The sequence below is a fragment of the Hydra vulgaris genome, chromosome 07 (genome assembly GCF_038396675.1).
Source record: "Hydra vulgaris chromosome 07, alternate assembly HydraT2T_AEP".
Taxonomy (NCBI): Eukaryota; Metazoa; Cnidaria; class Hydrozoa; order Anthoathecata; family Hydridae; genus Hydra; species Hydra vulgaris.
In genome coordinates, this window is record NC_088926.1 from 34,972,501 (window position 1) to 34,992,949 (window position 20,449).

At 29.6% G+C, this 20,449-nt stretch overlaps 1 protein-coding gene across 1 annotated transcript in view; it reads right to left on the reverse strand.

The window, feature by feature from the left end:
* Positions 1 to 17,423, reverse strand: part of LOC100209059 (ribosome production factor 1) — a 38,125-nt gene extending 20,702 nt beyond the window's left edge. The window contains exons 1-2 of the mRNA XM_065801711.1: positions 17,197 to 17,423; positions 5,394 to 5,573 (exon numbers count right to left, since the gene is read on the reverse strand). Of these exons, the coding sequence (XP_065657783.1) occupies positions 5,394 to 5,573; positions 17,197 to 17,349 (333 nt within the window). The 5' untranslated portion in view covers positions 17,350 to 17,423. The remainder of the gene's footprint in view (positions 1 to 5,393; positions 5,574 to 17,196) is intronic.
* Positions 17,424 to 20,449: the final 3,026 nt, after the last annotated feature.

The following is a 20,449-nucleotide window of genomic DNA, read 5'->3' on the forward strand; positions in this document are numbered from 1 at the left end:
GTTATTTTGTTTTTTTATTGACCTCTTGCTCAACCATTGATATTAGAATATTCAATTCGGTTATGCAAATTTATTTTGTCTCGTTTTACTCATTTGAACATTTGGATTAAATCACCCCACCTTCTGTTTTTTAAAGAAGGCAAGTTTTACAAATGTAAAAAAAATATTACAAATACCATATGGCATTTGTAAGCATATATGTGGTTAAATGGAATTAACACTCTCAAAACTGCATTTTCCATATCTCAGAAAAGATATTTTCTTAGACACAAAACTTATTTTTATAATTATTTAAAAAGATATCTAAAGCTAGGTAAAATTTTAATTTTAATGCGCAATCAAAAAGCCTTTAAAATCAAGTCAGAAACATTAACAAATGACAACAAATAGTTGCCTTAACACAACTGTTGCCTCTACATCTACATCACCTTTAGAAAATAATACAGGTCAGGTCAGAATTAAGATCACCATAATTACTCAGCTTCTGGTAACATGTAATAAAGTAACCTGTAACCTGGCAGATGTCTTGCTGGTTTGTAACTCTGACTTAAAATACACCCTGACTTAAAGTTCTTGATTGAGTTTAGACTAGAGATGGTGTCTTGATAAAAATATTTGCCTTTGCATGATGTTCATGTCTGGGTACTGCTTTTATAAAACTTCCTGGGCAAAAACTTTAGGGGTGAGCAGAAAATTTTTGTAGGACAGCCTTGCACTATTTTTTCATAAATAGGCTGGCATAGGTTTAAACCTTCATTACATTGTTTCCTACTTTGGATCATGAGGATAATTTTCACTCCTGTGTTGTTTCCCTTCTATATTAATGATCTTCCAATAACCTTAACCTTTAAGCGGCTTTTTTTGCTAGATATTACAACCTTATACTTAAATCGAAAAAGTTATAGATTTCAATTGTTTAGAAAAATAATGCAAAAATGATACAATCATATACTTTGGTCAAAAAAGTTATGAGACTTTTATTAATATGCAATATCTCTTGTAAGACACCATGGTACTCACATTTTCTTATTCCTAACTCCATTCTATAGCTCTATAAATCTCTTATTTATCCATCTATAGATTTTATTGGTTCTTTTATTTATACTCATTCTCAATTAAATATAATCTAAAAATAAATTGTAAATGTAGTTGGACTGGGGCAACTGAATAAGTACGAATTTCATATGTGCGAAATGGCATAAGTACAAACATATGTAAGTGCGAACTGGTATAAGCGGGACCTGGCATAAGTGCGCTAAAAGAATTTGCAAACATTGGCAAAAATGCAAATTGGCATAACATAGGTGCAAAGCAGTTGCAAAAACTGTCATAAGTGCGAACTGGCATAAGTGCGCAAAAAGAAATGGCAAACATTGGTATAAGTGTTTGTCATAAATCTATGAGTCTACTTACTCTCTGACAATCAATTCAGATTTAATTTCTCTTGTTCTACAGCTGACTTGATAACCAAAAGGTACTATTGTGCATTAAATAGGGGTGGTAAGGGAAGGATTATTGCTCTTGACACATCAAAACTTATAATACAGTCTAGCCTTCTCAATATATTTTATCTAGTGTCATATATTTGGGAAAGCTTTTGAGTATATAAAATCTTTTATTTCTAACCACAGCATTAAACTTGATATAAAAGGGCAACACTTTTTTATTTTCTGTAACTTTTGGGGTACCTCAAGGTTCCATCCTTAGTCCTGAATTATTTCCGATCTATATTAATGATCTTCCTGTTATCATTTTACATTTTAAGTTGTTTTATTTACTGACGAGGTAACTATGCATCTTGATAAAAAGTCATCACTTTTTGATCAGAACAGATGATTTTGAATTTGATCTTATTTCTGTAAAAGCTTGGGGCTTGCAGTGGCTTGTCAATAAAATCTTGTCAATAAACTCATTTTTTATTGCTAATAATTTTTGCAATATTTTTGATCTTTTTATATCGATGAATAGGAACACTATAACTGTGTCTGACATTGGGTTTTCTAGATAATAATTTATTACAGACATCTCAAGAAAAACATTTATATAATTCATTGCAAAGTTTGCACATGCTAAGGCTACCTCTTTTTTTCATGCTCGCTATTTCCTATTATTGACTTCATCCTCAACATTTTCAAATCGCATATAACCTCATATTCGTATGAAATATTGCTGCCATATTTTTCATCATTGCTGCTTAAATAAGCTATTATCTCTTGTTTCATCAACTAAAACTAAATTGTGCATGACCATTTATTGAAGTGGCATCCTTTTATTGAATCTGTCCATTCATGCTTTAAAAAAATTTACTCAATTAGTTTTTTTTCTTAGTAAGTTAATATTTCAGAATTCTCTACTGTTTTGCCTGTTTGCACCTATGCTATTTCACAATTGTGCCAGTTTTTGCAACTGTTTGCACTTATGACAGTTCGCACTTATGCCAATATTTGCAAATACTTTTGGTGCCAATTTGCACTTATGCTAGTTTCTGCAACTGCTTCGCACCTGTGCCAGCTTGCACTTATGCCATGGTTTACAAATTCTTTTGGCACACTTATGCCAGATGGCGCTTATTCCAATTTTTGCAACTGCTTTGCACTTATGTCAGTTCGCACTTATGCCAATGTTTGTAAATATACTTGGCGCACTTATGCCAATGCATACTTATGCCAGTTCACACTTATGCCAATGTTTGCAAATTCTTTTAACGCACTTATGCCAATTCACATTTTACACTTTTACCAGTTTTTGCTGGCTAACTGCTTCGCACTTAGCAAATGATAACTCTGATATTTTTACCATTATCAGCATAAAGTTTAGTATGATGTACTTTGATATCTGGAAAATCAATAATAAGACAAAAACTAATGAACAAAAAAAGTAGTAGGCCTGAGCCATTGGGACCCACTCAGATGTTAATTGGTCTAATACTAATCTCTGCAGCCAACCAGTTAACCCATTTTCAATCCAATATAGCAGGGTGTCATTAACACCATAAGCTTGTAGTTTGTGTAAAAAACATCTACGTGGGTCTTTGTGATAGCGAAACCTGTATACATCACATTGGTTGTCACATGCTTAAGAACAAACTATGATGATTTTGATATTAGATTTTGTGTTGTTCAATATTTCATGATACAATCATGAATACTATAGAACTTTCTAGACTTTGGATGTTAGCAATGTTGGTCTGTAATTGTATGGTTGAACTCCATTTTTTTAAACATTAGTGGAGCATTAGATTTTCCACTAAACTGGAACAGTATAAGTGCTGTTCCACAAAACTGGAACAGCTTAAGTGCTAATATTGATATAACATTTTTTGTTAATTGAAATTGAGTGTTTGCACCACATACATAAAAAATGCAGCTATGTGTTGATTTCGATTCTGACCTCCACAGCAATCTGAAAATAAAGACAATTCTTTAACAGTTTTGGGAATTTGTTTCAGCCAGAACCACAAGGCACTTCCTATTTCTGAACTACCCTTATCTGGTCCTTCAAATACTCCCATATTGCTCCGTGTTTTAAAAGCGTGGATGATAGGTCCATCAGAAATACTTAGTGTATTTTAAAGAAAGTTTGATAAACTCGCACCTTTGCGTCACCTTTCTTGAAGAAATAAGACCTGGACAATTGTCGATTTCCTTTTGTTGTTTGCAACTTCTTTCTTATAGGTAAATTTTGCTCTATATTACCAATGTAAAAATCCTTTTGCCTATCATAATCCAATGACCAGAAAGTTCTACATATTTCAATTCTTCCTTCTTCAGTAAATACCTGTGAGCATTTAAAGCGAAATGAATTATTACATGCCACTTTTGGTTGCTTTGCTGGTCTTTCAATTCCTTTCCTTGATTTATAAGGTAAACATTTTTTGTGTTTACCTTTTTCTACATTGACCGACCAACTTTCTGGACGAGATATTGTCCAGCGAGTACATTTACGAGTACACTAGCGAGTACGAGCAATTTGAATTTCAACATTATCAAGTGTATATTCAACTGTAACTGTCTCACTGTTGCCATTTACATTGGAAGTTTGGTCGCTGTGTACGATAACATCATTGTTTATTATAATTTCGCTTGATTCATTGTCCTCATTAACCACAGAAATCTAAATATTATTAGGCACAAGATCTGCACCATTTTTGCTCTCATGTAGTGTGCCTTCACTAAGCAGTATTTCATTACCCTGAGATTGAATAATATAATTATGAACTCATAATATTTCAACAAAATGTACCAATTACCATAGTGTAAAAACGATTATGGAAGATGTGAAAAAATGATAATAGATAAATACTTATAATGAATCTCCTTACTTTAATTTGATTTGTAATTGTTAAGTTATGATTTTTAACTTATCGGAATACAAGTATTGATTTGGTACAAAATTTACCACAAAAACGTCATTATTACTGCAATCATAGTAGTCCACAATAATAGTATTACAATCCTCGAATAATGTAATTTTACTAGTATTCATTTCCGGCGTTAGCATTTTTTCTTTAATCTGTAAACAAAATTGTTATTATAAAAATTATAAAAAATTGTGCACGAATGATTAAATAAGCTCACAGTAATACTGGGGCAAAAGGATTGAATCATTTTCTTCATTATAAAACAATAATACTCACATGAGATGTCGTGGATTGGTAGCGAGAATCATCATTTTCGGAACACGTTTTTTTCGTAAGATTCACCATTTTTAGTGTCCTTTTACTAACTTTTTCAGTAATTGACATGTTCTTTAATGTTACAAAAAAATTAAAATGAATAAATTACGTTTTACACTGTTTAAAATACTCCAAATAATATGAATCTTCAATCAAAACAAAAAGCACACACACCAATTTGACAGGAATGGCAGTTGGGTTTAATGGTAAGTGCTGCCACCATACGGGAATATTTTTAAAATGTCAGGCAAAAATAAGTAAGTGACTTTACCAAGCAGTGTTGCCCATAGTGTGAGCAAAACCTAAATCCAGAAGTCAGTAAGTGATGTTACAATTCTTATGTTCTATTTTGATCTTAGGAGCTATTATATTTATTTTGACTATGAAAAAGAGTAATTTATCCTTATAATATAACTTACAAGTTTTTACCAGACAAAGATATTGACCAAATGATGACAAATATTAAAAAATATCATTTTACGAAAAAATGTAGTTACCAACTTCTGCCACCAACCCGATGATATATATGTAAATATATATATATATATATATATATATATATATATATATATATATATATATATATATATATATATATATATATATATATACATATATACATTTAAACATATATTTTAATTTTTTTTAAATTATTAAAATTATTATCTTTATTTAACATTGTGTGTAGGAAAACTTAAACAAAACTAGGGACACTTACATGACATTTTGGTCGATTACAAGTTGTGAATAATACTTTAGGTACTTGTTCACCTGCAAAATAAGATGCCATTTCGTCTGTCATTGTGTCTTGTAATATTTCTTCATCCTCAATATCCACAAATGTTTCATCTTTTACTCGCATGTTATCTAAGGTTTTCTGCATTTTTTTTGGCGGCGCCTAAAAACAAGAAAATATGATTTTAGTCAGGGGCAGGAAACTTATCTAGAAGAAAAACTTACCAAAGTAATCAAAGAAAATATACTAGTCTGGGAGCTTTTTATCTATTGTCTAGCTGATAAAGAGTAGACAAAATTATATCTATATATTTTATGTTTTACTGTTTATAAGTAGATAAGTTACATTTAGCTCTTAAATTGGATTTAACTTTAAATTTGGATTTAACTTAAATTTGGATTTAGTTTAGCTCTTAAATTGGATTAAACATCAAAATAAAGTTATAAGATAGGAAAGCATAAATTATAAGAAAAACTGTATTCAGAAACATTTATTGACAAAAAAAAATATGAAAAAGAAGAAAAGAAATAAAATATAATTTAAAAATATATATATTTTTACTGGGACTATAAAAGATATTTCTTCTTTGATTTATAAAAAAGGAGTTTGTATAAGATAAATAGGAATCTTTTAAATGAGCTTAAGCTACCAGAGAACTGCCTTATAAATTGCAAAGAAAAGAGAATTTTTGATAATATTTTCATATTTTCAGGGTCATTTTGAATATTTTTAGACTTAAATCAGCTTTACAACAAACTTATCTTATGAGCTTTACAACAAACTTATCTAAAGAAAAAAATACAAAATAAACATAATACATTTAGTAGTTAAAACTGTTTCAGAAATTTTGATTTACAAAGTATTTTTAAAAAAAGGAGGGGGAAGGGGTCTTTTACCATGTTTTGTATGTAATAACCTCAACTCATATACTTTATTAGGTCACTTTCCAAATGACTAAATGGAAACTTTATTTTTAAATTAATCTTTTAAACATTTAGTATACAAATTATTGATTTATATATATTGTCAGTTATCAAAAGGAACTACAGGGGAAGAAGATACATTTTATATAATTTTTATAGGTTCATATAGTGGGATATAATTTGAGAAATATAGTTTTTAGTAAACAAAGAGAAACTTGATGGATGAAAAGAGATGGAGCCAGAATTGCTCTTTGTTTCTTTTTATTCAAGACTATGCTAATGCATATTTTCAATTCATCATCTATTTTATTTGTTATATGGGAATAGTTTACCAGTATTTCAATATTGATGTGGTTATCTTTTTATTTAGAACATAAATTGATATTTATTACATTTCTAATTAAATTCTCAAAATTACATAAAATATTATTAAATATAAAATGGCTGCTGGAACAAGAAAGAAAAATGGTTCTTGTCTATGCGAATATTTGAGAGATCTGGAAAAGAGTTACCAGTAGCTAAACTACCAACACTGAAAGATGTGTTTAGATATCGTATTTTTTTAAAAGAAACCACTGAACTAAACAGGAGAAACTATAGTAATTTTGAGTTGATATTTACAATAAACTTTCAGAAAAATGGCTAATATCTAGTATTTTATTTAAGCCTCCTGCCTCTAGTTTAAAACATTTTTATTTAAGCCTCTAGTTTAAAATTTAATAACAAGGCTCAAAGATTCTTGGAACAAAGCTTGTCTAATTGCTTAAAATAGAGCAAATAAAGCTACAAAACAAAAGTTTAATTTCATCATTGACAAATTGTTTGACTTGGTTGATTGTAAATGAATGATTTCACTTTGTTCTAAGAAACACTTTTGTAAAGTTGGTGCCACCATTACCTGTATCTGTCCTAGGGAGAAAAAAATACTGACTAATGAGCTGGTTTTTATAATAGGTATGAGTGGATATACTAAAATAATATAAGAGTAATAATAATGCTAAAAATAAAATTTTACTTAATAAATACTCTTTTTACTTTATTTAAGCTCAATTATTATAATACTTATTTTCTCTAAAAAAAAAAAAAAAGTTTAAAATTTTTTTTATATTTTTCTTGAGGTAAACAAATTATTGTCAAACTTTTTGTAGCCGAGCAGGAAAAGATTGGAACTCTTAGTTCTTATCAACTTGGGCCTGCTCATTTGATGGAGTCAAAAAGTTTAAAAAAGGTAGTAAGTTACAAACAAAAAAAGAGCAGAAGAAAAACTAAAGAGAGAAAAAAATATACACAACTCAAAATGAAACTAATGATTAAAATAAACAAAATAGCGAACATGAAATTTTTGAAGAGTTCAATTTCGATGAATATGAGATTCTATACAAAACTCAGGTACAAAATATTTAAAAAAATCTAGAAACTATGAAGATATCTCTAATATTGTATTGGCCAGTATTAGGTATGATGTTAGTTTGAGAGCAACTGCAGCAATAGCTACTGCAGCATGAGTAGAGGAGGACTTGTATCCAAAAATGACAATAGATTAATTATTGATCACCATAAAGTTAGAAGAGTTAGGGATAAAGTTACAAATGAAGTAGCTGAAGAGCTGGGAATAAAGGACAAAAACATGTTCTTTACCAGCTTAAATTGCTTCAATACCAGTCACTAGATATTCAGAGTATATTCATTCCAACTATCAAGTGATCTGCTTGGTTTGCCTAATCCGAGTCTATGCTACTATGCTTTGTTATGAGACCACAGAAGAGAGAAGTTCAAGTGTAAAAAAAATATTGAAAAAATAAAAATAAAAAACGTACAACTAGGAGACCTATCTGTTAGATCAAGAAGGACACCAAATTTCAACACTAAAGCAATTTTTCTTAAAGATCTTATTGATTGGAATGAAGCTTTTGAACTGCCGTTAACTTGTTGCATGACAACTAGAGATATCAAAGAGTACTTTATTAAACCAATGTTTGTACCAAGCTGATGTTGCCACACTTAAGCTGTCAAAAGATGCGTAAAAAAAGTCACCTAAGCATGTGAAAATGCTTTCACATAAGATAGGAGAGATGGTTGGATTAAAGGACAAGAAATTAATGCCGCATAATCTATCGAAACAAAACCTTATTGGCTTGACAATGTTTAAGTAATTTATTATAATATTGTACTGTATTTTATTATGCCAGTAAATATGGTTTATGAATTTATAAAAAGTGTTTCATGTTAAGTTCTATAGCAAACTTTATTACTATTTCCCTTGCCTCTCCCCCCCCCCGGGCTTTTGGTAAAACATCATATCTGATTCCTTGGTAGTTTGATTCCCTGGTAGAAGTGTTTGAGGTCAGCAAAAAATCGCTGACCTTGTTTTATGGTCAAGCCTTTGTTTTACATTTTTTCTGCCAACCTGATGTCGACCTTACACAGATTAAAATTCAAAATATATATGCATAAAAATAAAGATATAGAACAAATTTCAAATAAAATTTCTTATCTTTAAGGCAAGGCTACACAAAACAAAATTTTTAAAGTGGTCAAAAATTATTTGTTAATTTAGCACAATACAAATAATTTATAAGCCTCTTTTATGAGTAACAAGACAGTTATTTTACTGAAAAAAAATATTTCCAAAATGTTAATATGTTAATAATAAATATTTACTACTGATATAAAAATCCTAATCTTTTTGGACTTTCCTACAAAATCCTAATTTTGACATAGTTTAGGCTAAAAACAAATATAAAACAAATTCCCTTGGAATTAGGAAAAATAAGGGAATTCGTTTTATTAACAGTTTAAACATATATTATTAATATGTATGACTAATATAAACCACTACCAGTGCAGTAGTGGTATAATGATACAGGGCTCCCTTGTAAGCAAAAAGTTCCAAGTTCCAACCCAACACGCCCCTGGTTGTATTGCACTCAACCTGTTTCTCCAGGAAGCAATCTTGTTTGTCAAGGTTCGTGTTTTACAGTTAAAGCATTGCAAAAGGGTTATAATTACAGTTTAAAAAGAGAAAAAAGTAGTAGTTTCCTTGACTGTAGTGGCGTCCTCGGCCTTGGGAAGACGAATTCTTTAAATAAAAATACTGATTTAAAAGTATTAGAATGTAAAACGTGTTGATTTTTAAAACAAATGGAAATGTTATATAATTATTGGAACAATAAGTTTTTAATTACATTACTAGGTAATTTAATCCATAAAAACATTGCGTTTTGCCTTTTACTTTTTAAGCAGTGCTCGAAAAAGGAAAACAAAACATAATGGGGTGGTTTTCAGTATTTTCATAATACCATATCATTGCTATATATACTTTAGGAGGTCACCCCGTCCTGTTTTACTTGGAGTACGAGTTTTAAGCATTTAGTAATTGTTTGATGAAAAAACAGCTGAAAAACAATTTAAAAATATAGTACAGTAAAAAACCAAATACAGTACACACCACGCAGTAAATTAGTATTCCAGTTCTCTAGTGTAAAATAGGATATAAAAATGTGTTCCAAAATAATGATTGGGTAAGAATTAAACCTTATAAAGTGTAAAAAAAGAAAATTCCCGCTCCACCCCACCCCCAATCTAATAACCATTCCCCTCAAACTGCCTTAACTCGAATCTTTACCTTACACTAGAATTGTAACAACCCAATAAATGAATTTTTATCATTGAATCTAATTCCCATTGCTATTCAACTTCTCCCTACAATAAGATTGGTGAGAGTAGATTTTTTTAAAAACAATTTGCTAAAAAATAAGCATAACCTTTAGTCTTACTCATTTTAAACATGTTTTTTGAAAAAGACATTGCATTGGGAAGTCATTGCAAAACAAATTTCTTTATGTATGGTAAAGTTTCATTTGCATTATTCTTATTATTATCTTAATAAAATCTTATATATGTAAGTAGATCTCTCGTTGTAAAATATTTTTTTAAATCTAAGCTGGTGGGACAGATGCAATGCAAGTTTTGTGTTATAGTTTTATTCAATTAATCAATCATATTAAAGACTAAAAATGAAATTCAGCAGAACTTAGAGATGATCTTCAAAAACACTTTCATAACAAAAAATGATTTTTATAGTAAAAGGAGCAATGTTTTACGCAGCCATCAGTAAAATTGATTCATTGAAAAATTTGTGGTACTATGGCGTGCCCTTATATATATATATATATATATATATATATATATATATATATATATATATATATATATATATATATATATATATATATATATATATATATATATATATATAAATTGTTGCATTTGAGAGTACGGAAGGTAAAGGATGATTCTTTTGACAACAAACACATCACTTTTAATTACTTTTGACTTTTATCCAACATTTTCGTGCTGTCATAAAGTTAAAACTATTAATTTAATTGGAAATTAATCATATTTTTAAAAAACCGTAAAAACACAAATTTAATTGACCAGAATATTTTTAAAAACATTCTGAATGTTTTTAAAAATATAAACAATGTTTTTATTTTAATTTTTTTTAATAAAATGTTTTTATTTTTATTTATTTTTTACTGAAAATCATGCGCAGATTGTTGCTATCTGGACAATCTTATAGCCTGCTGCTACAAGGAAGTGCATAGACTATTATATATCCTGACTTGTAACGGAGTGCTGCTAAATTGACTATCTTATAGCCTGACTCGCAAGGGAGTGCTGCTACAGTCTATCAAGTAATAAAAAAAATAATTTCGGTCTTGCATTTTATATATATTTTTTGTCAAAAAAATACGGAAAAACTTTCTGACAACCAGTTAGGAGTGTATATATATATATATATATATATATATATATATATATATATATATATATATATATATATATATATATATATATATATATATATATATATATATATATATATAGAACCCTTATATGTTGTCCGAAAGTTTTTTCCATATTTTGTTGACAAAAAGTAAAAATTAAAATGCAGGACCGGAATTTTTTTTTTATTAATGATAGACAGCCTGCCCTAACCAAACCCTCAGTCGATGTAGCAGCACTCCCTTGCGGGTAAGGCTATTTGTCAGTCGATGTAGCAGCACTCCCTTGCGGGTCAGGCTATTTGTCAGTCGATGTAGCAGCACTCCCTTGCGAGTCAGGCTATTTGTCAGTCGATGTAGCAGCACTACCTTGCGAGTCAGGCTATAAGATAGTTGATGTAGCAACACTCCGCGCATGATTTACAGTAAAAAAAATAAAAATAAAAACATTTTATTAAAAAAAATAAAAATAAAAACATTGTTTATATTGTTAAAAACATTCAGAATGTTTTTAAAAACATTCTGGTCAATTAAATTTGCGTTTTTGTGGGTTTTTTATAAAACGATTAATTTGTAATTAAATTAATGGTTTTGACTTGTCAAAACCATTAATTCAATTAAATTAATCGTTAAATTAATGGTTTTGAAAGTCAAAAGTAATTAAAAGTGACGTATATGTTGGCGTAAGAATCACTTTTTTCCTTCCGTGCTTCCCAAACGCAACAAACTATATATATATATATATATATATATATATATATATATATATATATATATATATATATATAATATATATATATATATATATATATATATGGGCAGGCCAAAGTACCACATAAATTTTTCAATGAATTAATTTTACTGATGTAAATAATTTGTTGCACAGCTAAGCAAGTATTTTGCAAACTTTTCTATTATTCTGGCAAAACACAGTACCTGTGGGTAAATGTATGTATTTATCTATTTATTTGAAAATAGCTTTGTAACCAAAATTTGATATATTTTTCAGTATAAGGCATATTTCAGGTATTAATGGTAGCAAAACAATTTTCAGATCAGCAAAGGAGGTCTTATTGTATCCAAATATTGTTTAGGTTTTATTGCGTCCAGTAAAGGTTTTGATAATTTGGTTTTTAATTTTTGAATTATTTGTTTTAATTTAAATTTCTCATAACCATTTTCAGCCAGCACTTGTATTGGAAAATTATTTTTTTGTTGTAAATATTGGTTATTGCAAATCTTATAGGCTCTATAAATGAAACAAGTAAAGATACCTTCAAGAACTATCAAATCATGTCCTGAATTTGGTTTAATTTGGATATAGATAATTGCTTCGTTCCGGTAAATCTTTAACACTTACTAGCTATTTTTGTTATTGGCAATATAAATATTTAAAAAAATTGTTGATATATTTTAATCTTCAAGCTTGATTGTATATTTAAGGTTGATATTTTGTTGGTTGAGAAAATCAAGTAACTTGTTAGCTCGTTCTATTAATCAACTTATATGTGACTGTCATTAATGTATTGTAAAAAAGATTTTACATTAATACCATTATTCAATGTGATGGCAATTGTATTTGATTCATTACCCATTAAAGCTAGACCAATCCTGAATTTTCTAATTAGTGATTCCTTCCAAGACAAATAGTAATTTAGGAGACAAAGATCACTAAGTTTCTATAATTTTAAGTTTAGTTTTATAGATAAAACATAATCATTACTAAGCATATTAAAAATAATTTTTGTAGCTTACTCAAATGAAACAGATGGATATATGTTTACAACATCATAAGAGATTTGTACCTCAGCAAGTGTGACATTCTATTTTCTTTAACTTTACTATTGAACAAAATGGCCTTACTCTTCCTGCCATCTTGTGGGATCAAATACATTTGATCAAATACAAATATTTTAATTCTAAATTTCCAAATACAAACTCAAATACAAATATATTCAAAGCATTTTCCAAATACAAATACAAATGTTTGTAATTTAGATTAAGAAAAAATATAAAAAATTGTTCAAGTTAAGACTTATAAAAACAAGTCTCCCAACAAATATCCCTTAAAAACAAATTTTAAATTTAATTTGGCATTAAAAATGAAAAAACAACAATAAAAGTACACTTTGACACTTCCCCCCTTTCCCCCATCCCCCCAAAAACAAAGTCAACCTAGTTTATGGAACTGCAAAAACATTCAATCAAACACAAATACAAATATGTATTTGACCCCAACACTGCCTGCCATTCCAGTTAAACAGGTTAAGCAATTGTTAAAAATAATAACTCTGGCTTCTGTTGCTAAGGTCACTATTCAACTAAACTCTTTCACAACTTTCCTATCATAGTTACATAACAACATTCATATAATAGTTACATAAGTGTACTCCAGAGTGTACTCCCTTTGCAATTTTCTCTTAATTGTTAAATACTGTAATTATTAAGACCTGTCGTTTATACTTTCAAAACTACTTAATAAGTGCTTATCAGAGTCTTGTTTTCCAGCCTGCTGGAAAGCCACATCTGTTACCCCTATTCTAATTACCGTTCCATTATTCGTCTTCCTATAATATGCAAAGTTTTTGAATCTTTAATCAACAAACACTTAATCTTTCATCTTAAATCTAATTACTTACTTTCTGATCATCAATATGGATTTCAATCTTCTCATTCTACAGCTGATTTGCTGACGGTAATAACCGATAGGTTTTATTATGCATTAGATAAAGGTGGAGAGGTTAAGGCCATCGCTCATGACATTTCTGAAGCTTTTGATAAAGTTTGGCATGCTGATCATCTCCATAAGCTTTCTTCTTACCGTGTATCTGGTAACATCTTTAATATTATTGAATACTTCAAGTTGTCCTCGATGGACAGCACTCTTCTTCATATTCTTTAACTTCAGGGGTTCCTCAAGGTTCAATCCTTGTCCCAATACTCTTTATAATTTACATTAACGATCTTCCAGATATTCTTACATTTGAGGTGGCATTGTTTGCTGATGATACTACCATTTATTCTTGTCATGATAAGAAGCCAACACTCTCTGATTGCATGGAGGGGGCATTTGAGCTTGAAAAGGATCTCACTTCTGCTACAGCAAAGGGCTCACAGTGGCTGGTAAACTTTAATTCAGATAAAACTTAATTTTTTTCAGCCAATCATTATCACAATAAATTAGATTTTTCTATATTTATGAACGGTAATGTACTTGATGAGTCATCTACCCTTCATCTTCTAGAACTAACTCTTACTTCTGATCTTTCTTGGAAACCATATATCAAATCTGTTGCAAAATTAGCATCTGCTAAGGTTGCATCTCTTTATCAATACTTTCTTACTCCGAATTCTATATCTCTATAAATCTCAAATCCGACCTAGTATGGAATACTGTTGCCATATCTGGGACGCATCTTCTAATGATGCCCTTTCTCTTTTAGACAAGGTGCAAAAAGGCATCTTAAACATAGTTGGACCTGCTCTTGCAACCAACCTCCAACCATTATCACATCGTCGTAATGTTACTTCTCTTTCTCTTTTCTACAAATACTATAATGAGCAATGCTTTAAAGAGCTAGTGTCTCTCCTAAAATTCATTCTTGTGTTACTCGCCATTCAATTAAGTCTCATCCTTTTTCTGTGACTGTTCCCAAGTGCTCCAAAAACTCTTATTCCTCTAGTTTTTTTTTTCAAACATCAGTTCTTTGGAATTCGCTTCCTTCATCTTGCTTTCCGGATTCATATAATTTACAATCTTTTCAGTCATTTGTCAATCGTTATCTTGCTTCACAATTTTCATCTTTTCTCTTCCAGTAACTCCTAACTCTAATAGTGGTTGCTGGCAGCCTTGTTGGAAAATAAATAAGTGCTTGACTTATGGACAAGGTTCAAAACTGCATTGCAGTCATAGTTAATCCTGCTTTACATGCTCAGCTTTAACCTCTTACCCATTGTAGTAAGGTTGGATCTTTCTTTGTTCCACAAATACTATCATGGTCACTGTTTAAAGGAACCAGTTTTATCACCAGTTCCATCAACCAAAAATCATTCTTGCCTAACTCATTTTTTAGCAAAGTCTTTTACTGTATTTTACACTTTATGCTTTATTCACCTAATTTTTTTCCCACACTTCAAAGTTTTGTAACTCCCTCCCATCTTCATTTTTTCCTGACTGATACAAACTTCAACTTTAAAAGCTCTCTGTAAATCATTTTCTTGCTTGTATTAACTCTATTCTTTTTTTTTCCTAGTAACTTTTAACTTAATAGTTGTTGTTTAGAGCCTTGTTAGGAGTGGATAAAAGAGGAAAAAAATACTACTTATTATAAAGTATTTATCAGTATGAGAAAAACCAAACCTAATAAGACATATCAGCAAAGTTAATAACCTTTCAAAATGGATGAAGTATCCAAAAATAATTTTTCCTAATAATTTGTAGACTTCATAACATAAAATCTGCAATAAATTAGGGCCATAGCTATGATTGTATTTTACCTTTTAAATTTCAGGAAGGAGAAGCTTGTAAACTTTGAATAGCACTATTTCTAGTGATAATGCTACAATACCACTCCACCAACATATTTCCTACTAGCCTAATTGGCTTTGGTTCATAGGCAAGGTCGGACTGACAAAAATTTCCCTATATTATATATCAAGGACCTTTTTTTTCTTTTTTCTGTACCTTTTTTTTACGTTTAACCCATAATCACATAATTTTTTCTTAAAAGGTATAGGAAAATAAAAATTATTTGTGTATCTTGATTTTAGGAGGGGCCTAGGACCTTTAGACATAGCAGGGACCTAGGGGAAAAAACCCCTAACCCTCTTCGCCAGTCTGACCCTGTTCATACGTGGCCATATAAGTTGCATAAATAGCTAGAAAACAAAAAGGTTCTACTTTTGGCATTTCAGGTCTCATAACTGCTAGTTAGTATTATAAAATAAATTTTTAGGAAGATATTGATCTACTGAACTCTATCCCACTTGTTTATTTTGCGTTCACATTCCATCTTCTACAATATCAAAAAGCCCTAACTTTCATAAACCTTTAACTAAGCCAGATTCTACTATCCCATATAGGGTTGTTACAAGACTCCAAAGAGTTCTTGTTGGATTGTTAGTTCCTAATCAACTAATATTAACTGGATTTAATTATCCTATTAGATTTCATTTTCAAATACATAATGATTTATTGTTTTTTTCAGACTCCTTTTATTAAACCAAACAAGCATCAATAACAATTTGTAAACAAAATTAAATTATAAAAGTTGTCCACAACCACTTCCTTATTTGTTTAAAACAATAAACAAATTAACAGTAATAACCTCACAAGCTTATCTATTTTAAATAATTTGTTGTCTTGTAATACACAACTGTGTTAAAGTGAATTCCTATTGTTTAGTTAATGAACATTAAAAACTAATCTTTTGTAAATCAAAAAATGGTTGTCCATCATATTCTTCACAAGTATTATGTTTTATAAAATCATCTCAGACTTTTTTTTCTTTTTCTTTTTTGGAACAACCTTCTTAATCATCAATGTCACTATTGAGGAAGTTAGCATCTGGTAGGATTCATTCATTATGGTAGTGGTAGATTAGATTGACAAAATACTGAAAAAGAGTAATTGCGTCTATGTTTATTTGTCTCAAAAATTATTACTTTAAGTAATTAAAGCCACTCCAGAAACAAGTATCACTGGAGAATTTATAAAAGATGAAAAAGAAGAAAGCTTAAACACATCAAAATCTGATGGTTTGAACATTGACTGTTGATAACTATTCAACAAATGTGTAAGATTATTTAAAATTGCTCAGTATGTATAGGTAAAGTAAACCAGCCTAAAAATTTATTAATCACCTATAAACGATCATATAATTTATCTGTTGTGTGATGTGTATGTTTGCATTATATATTATTATGTAATTTGTCAAACTTTATATAATAATGAAAACAATTGTCATTATTTTAGCCATAATATTTATTGAAAAAATAACATTTTTAGATAATAATATAATTTTTATATTAATGTTACAAACAACAATAACAATCCGTGGCACACAATTTATTTACTTTTTCTCCGAGTGCATCTCTTTCTCTTTTTCTTTTCTCTCTTAGTTTTCTTTTTTCTTTATCTTTTTCTATTTTCTCTTTTCTATAAGTTTCATTTCTTAATATTTTATTTTTTATTAACTTAATATTTTTTTTTTCACTGATATCACTCATTTTGCTATGTTAATCATACCGCACGTGTTTTTAACTCATTTTAATACGTCACGCGTTAGTTTGATACTCTCGTATTCTTGCATGTTTATATTAAAATACGAGAGTGTATCAAACTACTCAGTGTAGTTAAGGCGATTTACAAGTTATTCGAATTCTTTTATTTGAAAATAGCAAAATTTTATAAGCGTATTATGTACAAACAAAAGCTTTAGATGTTATAAATTTTTTCGCTTCAAGTTTTTTTTTATATTTGAAGAAACTTTTCTCTTTTCAATATAATTTTCTAAACCATTTTACTACCCCTATTAGTGAATTTAAAAAACACCATTTTGGAGCCTTTAGATCACTTTCGCTCATCGGCGTTAACATGAATTTAGTTAAAATCTTTTGAAAAAGTCCCTAAATTTACTATAGATCCTAGTTCTAATTGGTTCTGACGTATATAAGCTTTATATAGTTGTCAAAATACAATATTTCTATCAATTTTTACAAGAAATTCTAGAACTCTGACCAAAAAAGAGCTTATAACTTTCAGAACAGATCATATTTTTAAACTATGATGTTCATTTTACCTAAAAAAACATATTTATATAAAATCTTATTCGAATTTGGACAAGCGATTGGGATTTTGAGAAGATTTAAAAAAAAAAAAAAAAGAATCTGCGGTCTGAGTTTTTTCTCTACAAACATTTATATTTAATGATACTGCAAAATTTATCATTTTAATTTTTTTTGTCTTTTTATAATTCACAGACCTGATAATTTAACGGAAATATGTCGTAGTCAACAAAATATCATACAGACGCTAGAGTATTTCAAAATTGCCTTAACTACACCGAGTAGGCATCTCAACGAAATGAGTTTGAGGCTCATTTACGCGTTTAAACGCGCTTTGGAGAATTCAAACAACTGTAACCACTGTTTTTTATTTAAAATTTAGGTTTTGTATAAATTAAGATATTAGGCGCTTCACAGAAAAAGGGGTCAAGTCTTAGAATTAGAGTTATTAGCACCACTGCATAATAAAAAGTAAAGTAATCAAAAAAAAATTAACATGATATCTTTATTTTTGACCCAGTTATAGATGTTTGTGTGGGACATCAACCGGAATAGCATTTTTGAGAAAATAAAAGTTCAAAGTTCGCATAATTTAATAATATTATGGATTCAGTTTGATGAAAAAGTTAGTAGTTATTTTCTATTTTTAAATGCATAATATAGTTTAGAATACTGGTACAAAGTTTCACGTTAATAGTATTACAATAAAACTTTGAAAATAAAAAAATACAAACATAACTCAGAATATAAAAAAGGTATCATTTTTAATTAAATAGCAAATTCTGTATTTGCTTTTCGTTTGGGGCAAAGTGGAACTGTTTAGCATTTTATTTAAATGCCAACTTGTTCACAACAAGAAGATTAGAATTGAAAAATAATTCAAATTAGTTAATGAGGTTCTTATTGTTCAAATCTTTAATATTATGTCAAGTATATCCGTATTTTAATTCTCATAAAGATCGTAGGTTAAAAAATTAAAAACCTGAGCAAACGTTATCCTGTCAACTTGTGACTTTTACAAATAAAGTCTTACCCGAATTTTGAAACGAAAATTTGGATGCTATCGTACATGTACCATTGTCTTCCTGGTGAAAGGGGTATAAACAATTTCTCAAGATATTTTAGTATTTTTGGCATGGTTATTTCTGAGATAAGTTGGTGTTGCAATGTTTGGAATTCAACATCTGCATTGTCCAAATCGATCCTACAAGGATCGATTTGGACAATGCAGATGTTGAATTCCAAACATTGCAACACCAACTTATCTCAGAAATAACCATAATCACTCCTGGTTTATCAAATTGAAATGGGAAAGAGTGTCATTGCTTGAGCTTAGGAACCGTATTGAAATTGGATGAAAGTAGTTCTTGCCAATCATGTTGACACAAAAACTGTACCATTCTTGTTACCAACAATGATTGATTTATTCAGTTTTGAAATTGATGTATTAGTTCTATGAATGTGCCAAACTATTGACCAAAACTACTTCACTTTGCCGAAACTTGGATTTGAGGGTCCCAAATCCTGCTCTGGAGAGAACTTTGTGTTCATGACGGGCAGAAACATTATAGTTATTTTTTGGTTTAACCCAACAACTACTCTCCACAACCAATACTGCATAACAATATTGTTTTTTTTCCCCTACACAGTTGTAAGCATGGAAAAAAAGTGTTTTTTTGTTTTAGACTTTTCATTTTCGCAAGGTTGTGATGAATCATACTCAAAATGCAGTTTGCACCTTTTACGGTCAACATGTTTTCAGGTATCACATAATTGTGCTGAACAGAGGCCGATTTGCAATGCCAAAAATCCCAACTTTTAATGGAGATTAAAAATAGGTTGATGTTGCAATTCAGTAGAAAAGTTTGCTGTGCATAGTCAAAAAAAGTGTGTGAAGTTTTATTTTGTTTAGCCCGTTTAATTCTATCATGATAAACGGAAAGCTCTTTCTCAACTAACTTTAGATGTTTCAAATTCTCATTTGCTATCGTTTAATTTCTATTTTTAGATTAACCACTTCAGACATTTTTACTGTGTTATTCTGACAGACTGTATAAGTCCGAGCACGGACGTTGGAGAACAATAAAAGGAAAGCCCGTTTTTCAAGTCTTTAAGAAAACTATAATTTGCAGCGAACGCATTCCAGATAATTCACTTGCGGGTTTATATTTCTTATGCTTTTCTATATCTCCCGAGACAAAAGAAGCATTATCCGTTGATCTCTTATTCCTCAAGTTTTTCTGGGTAAAACAAGTGCATTGTTTCCGCATAATTCATTATAAATTGAACAACTGCTGTAGCATCTTCTTTCGTACAAGTTATTTTTGGTTGTCTTCCAGTATTGCCATGTCGACGAGGAGCTATTCCGAACTTGATGATTCGTCTGCGTAGAAGACGGAGACAGGAATGATTTCAAACATACCATGTACCCGTGGAACCAATAATTTATCAGTGTTTTTGATCTAAGTTTATTTAAATCATTATAAAAATTACAAATCACTAACCTTTTACTTGTATGAAGCAGAGCACTTATCTTTGCAAA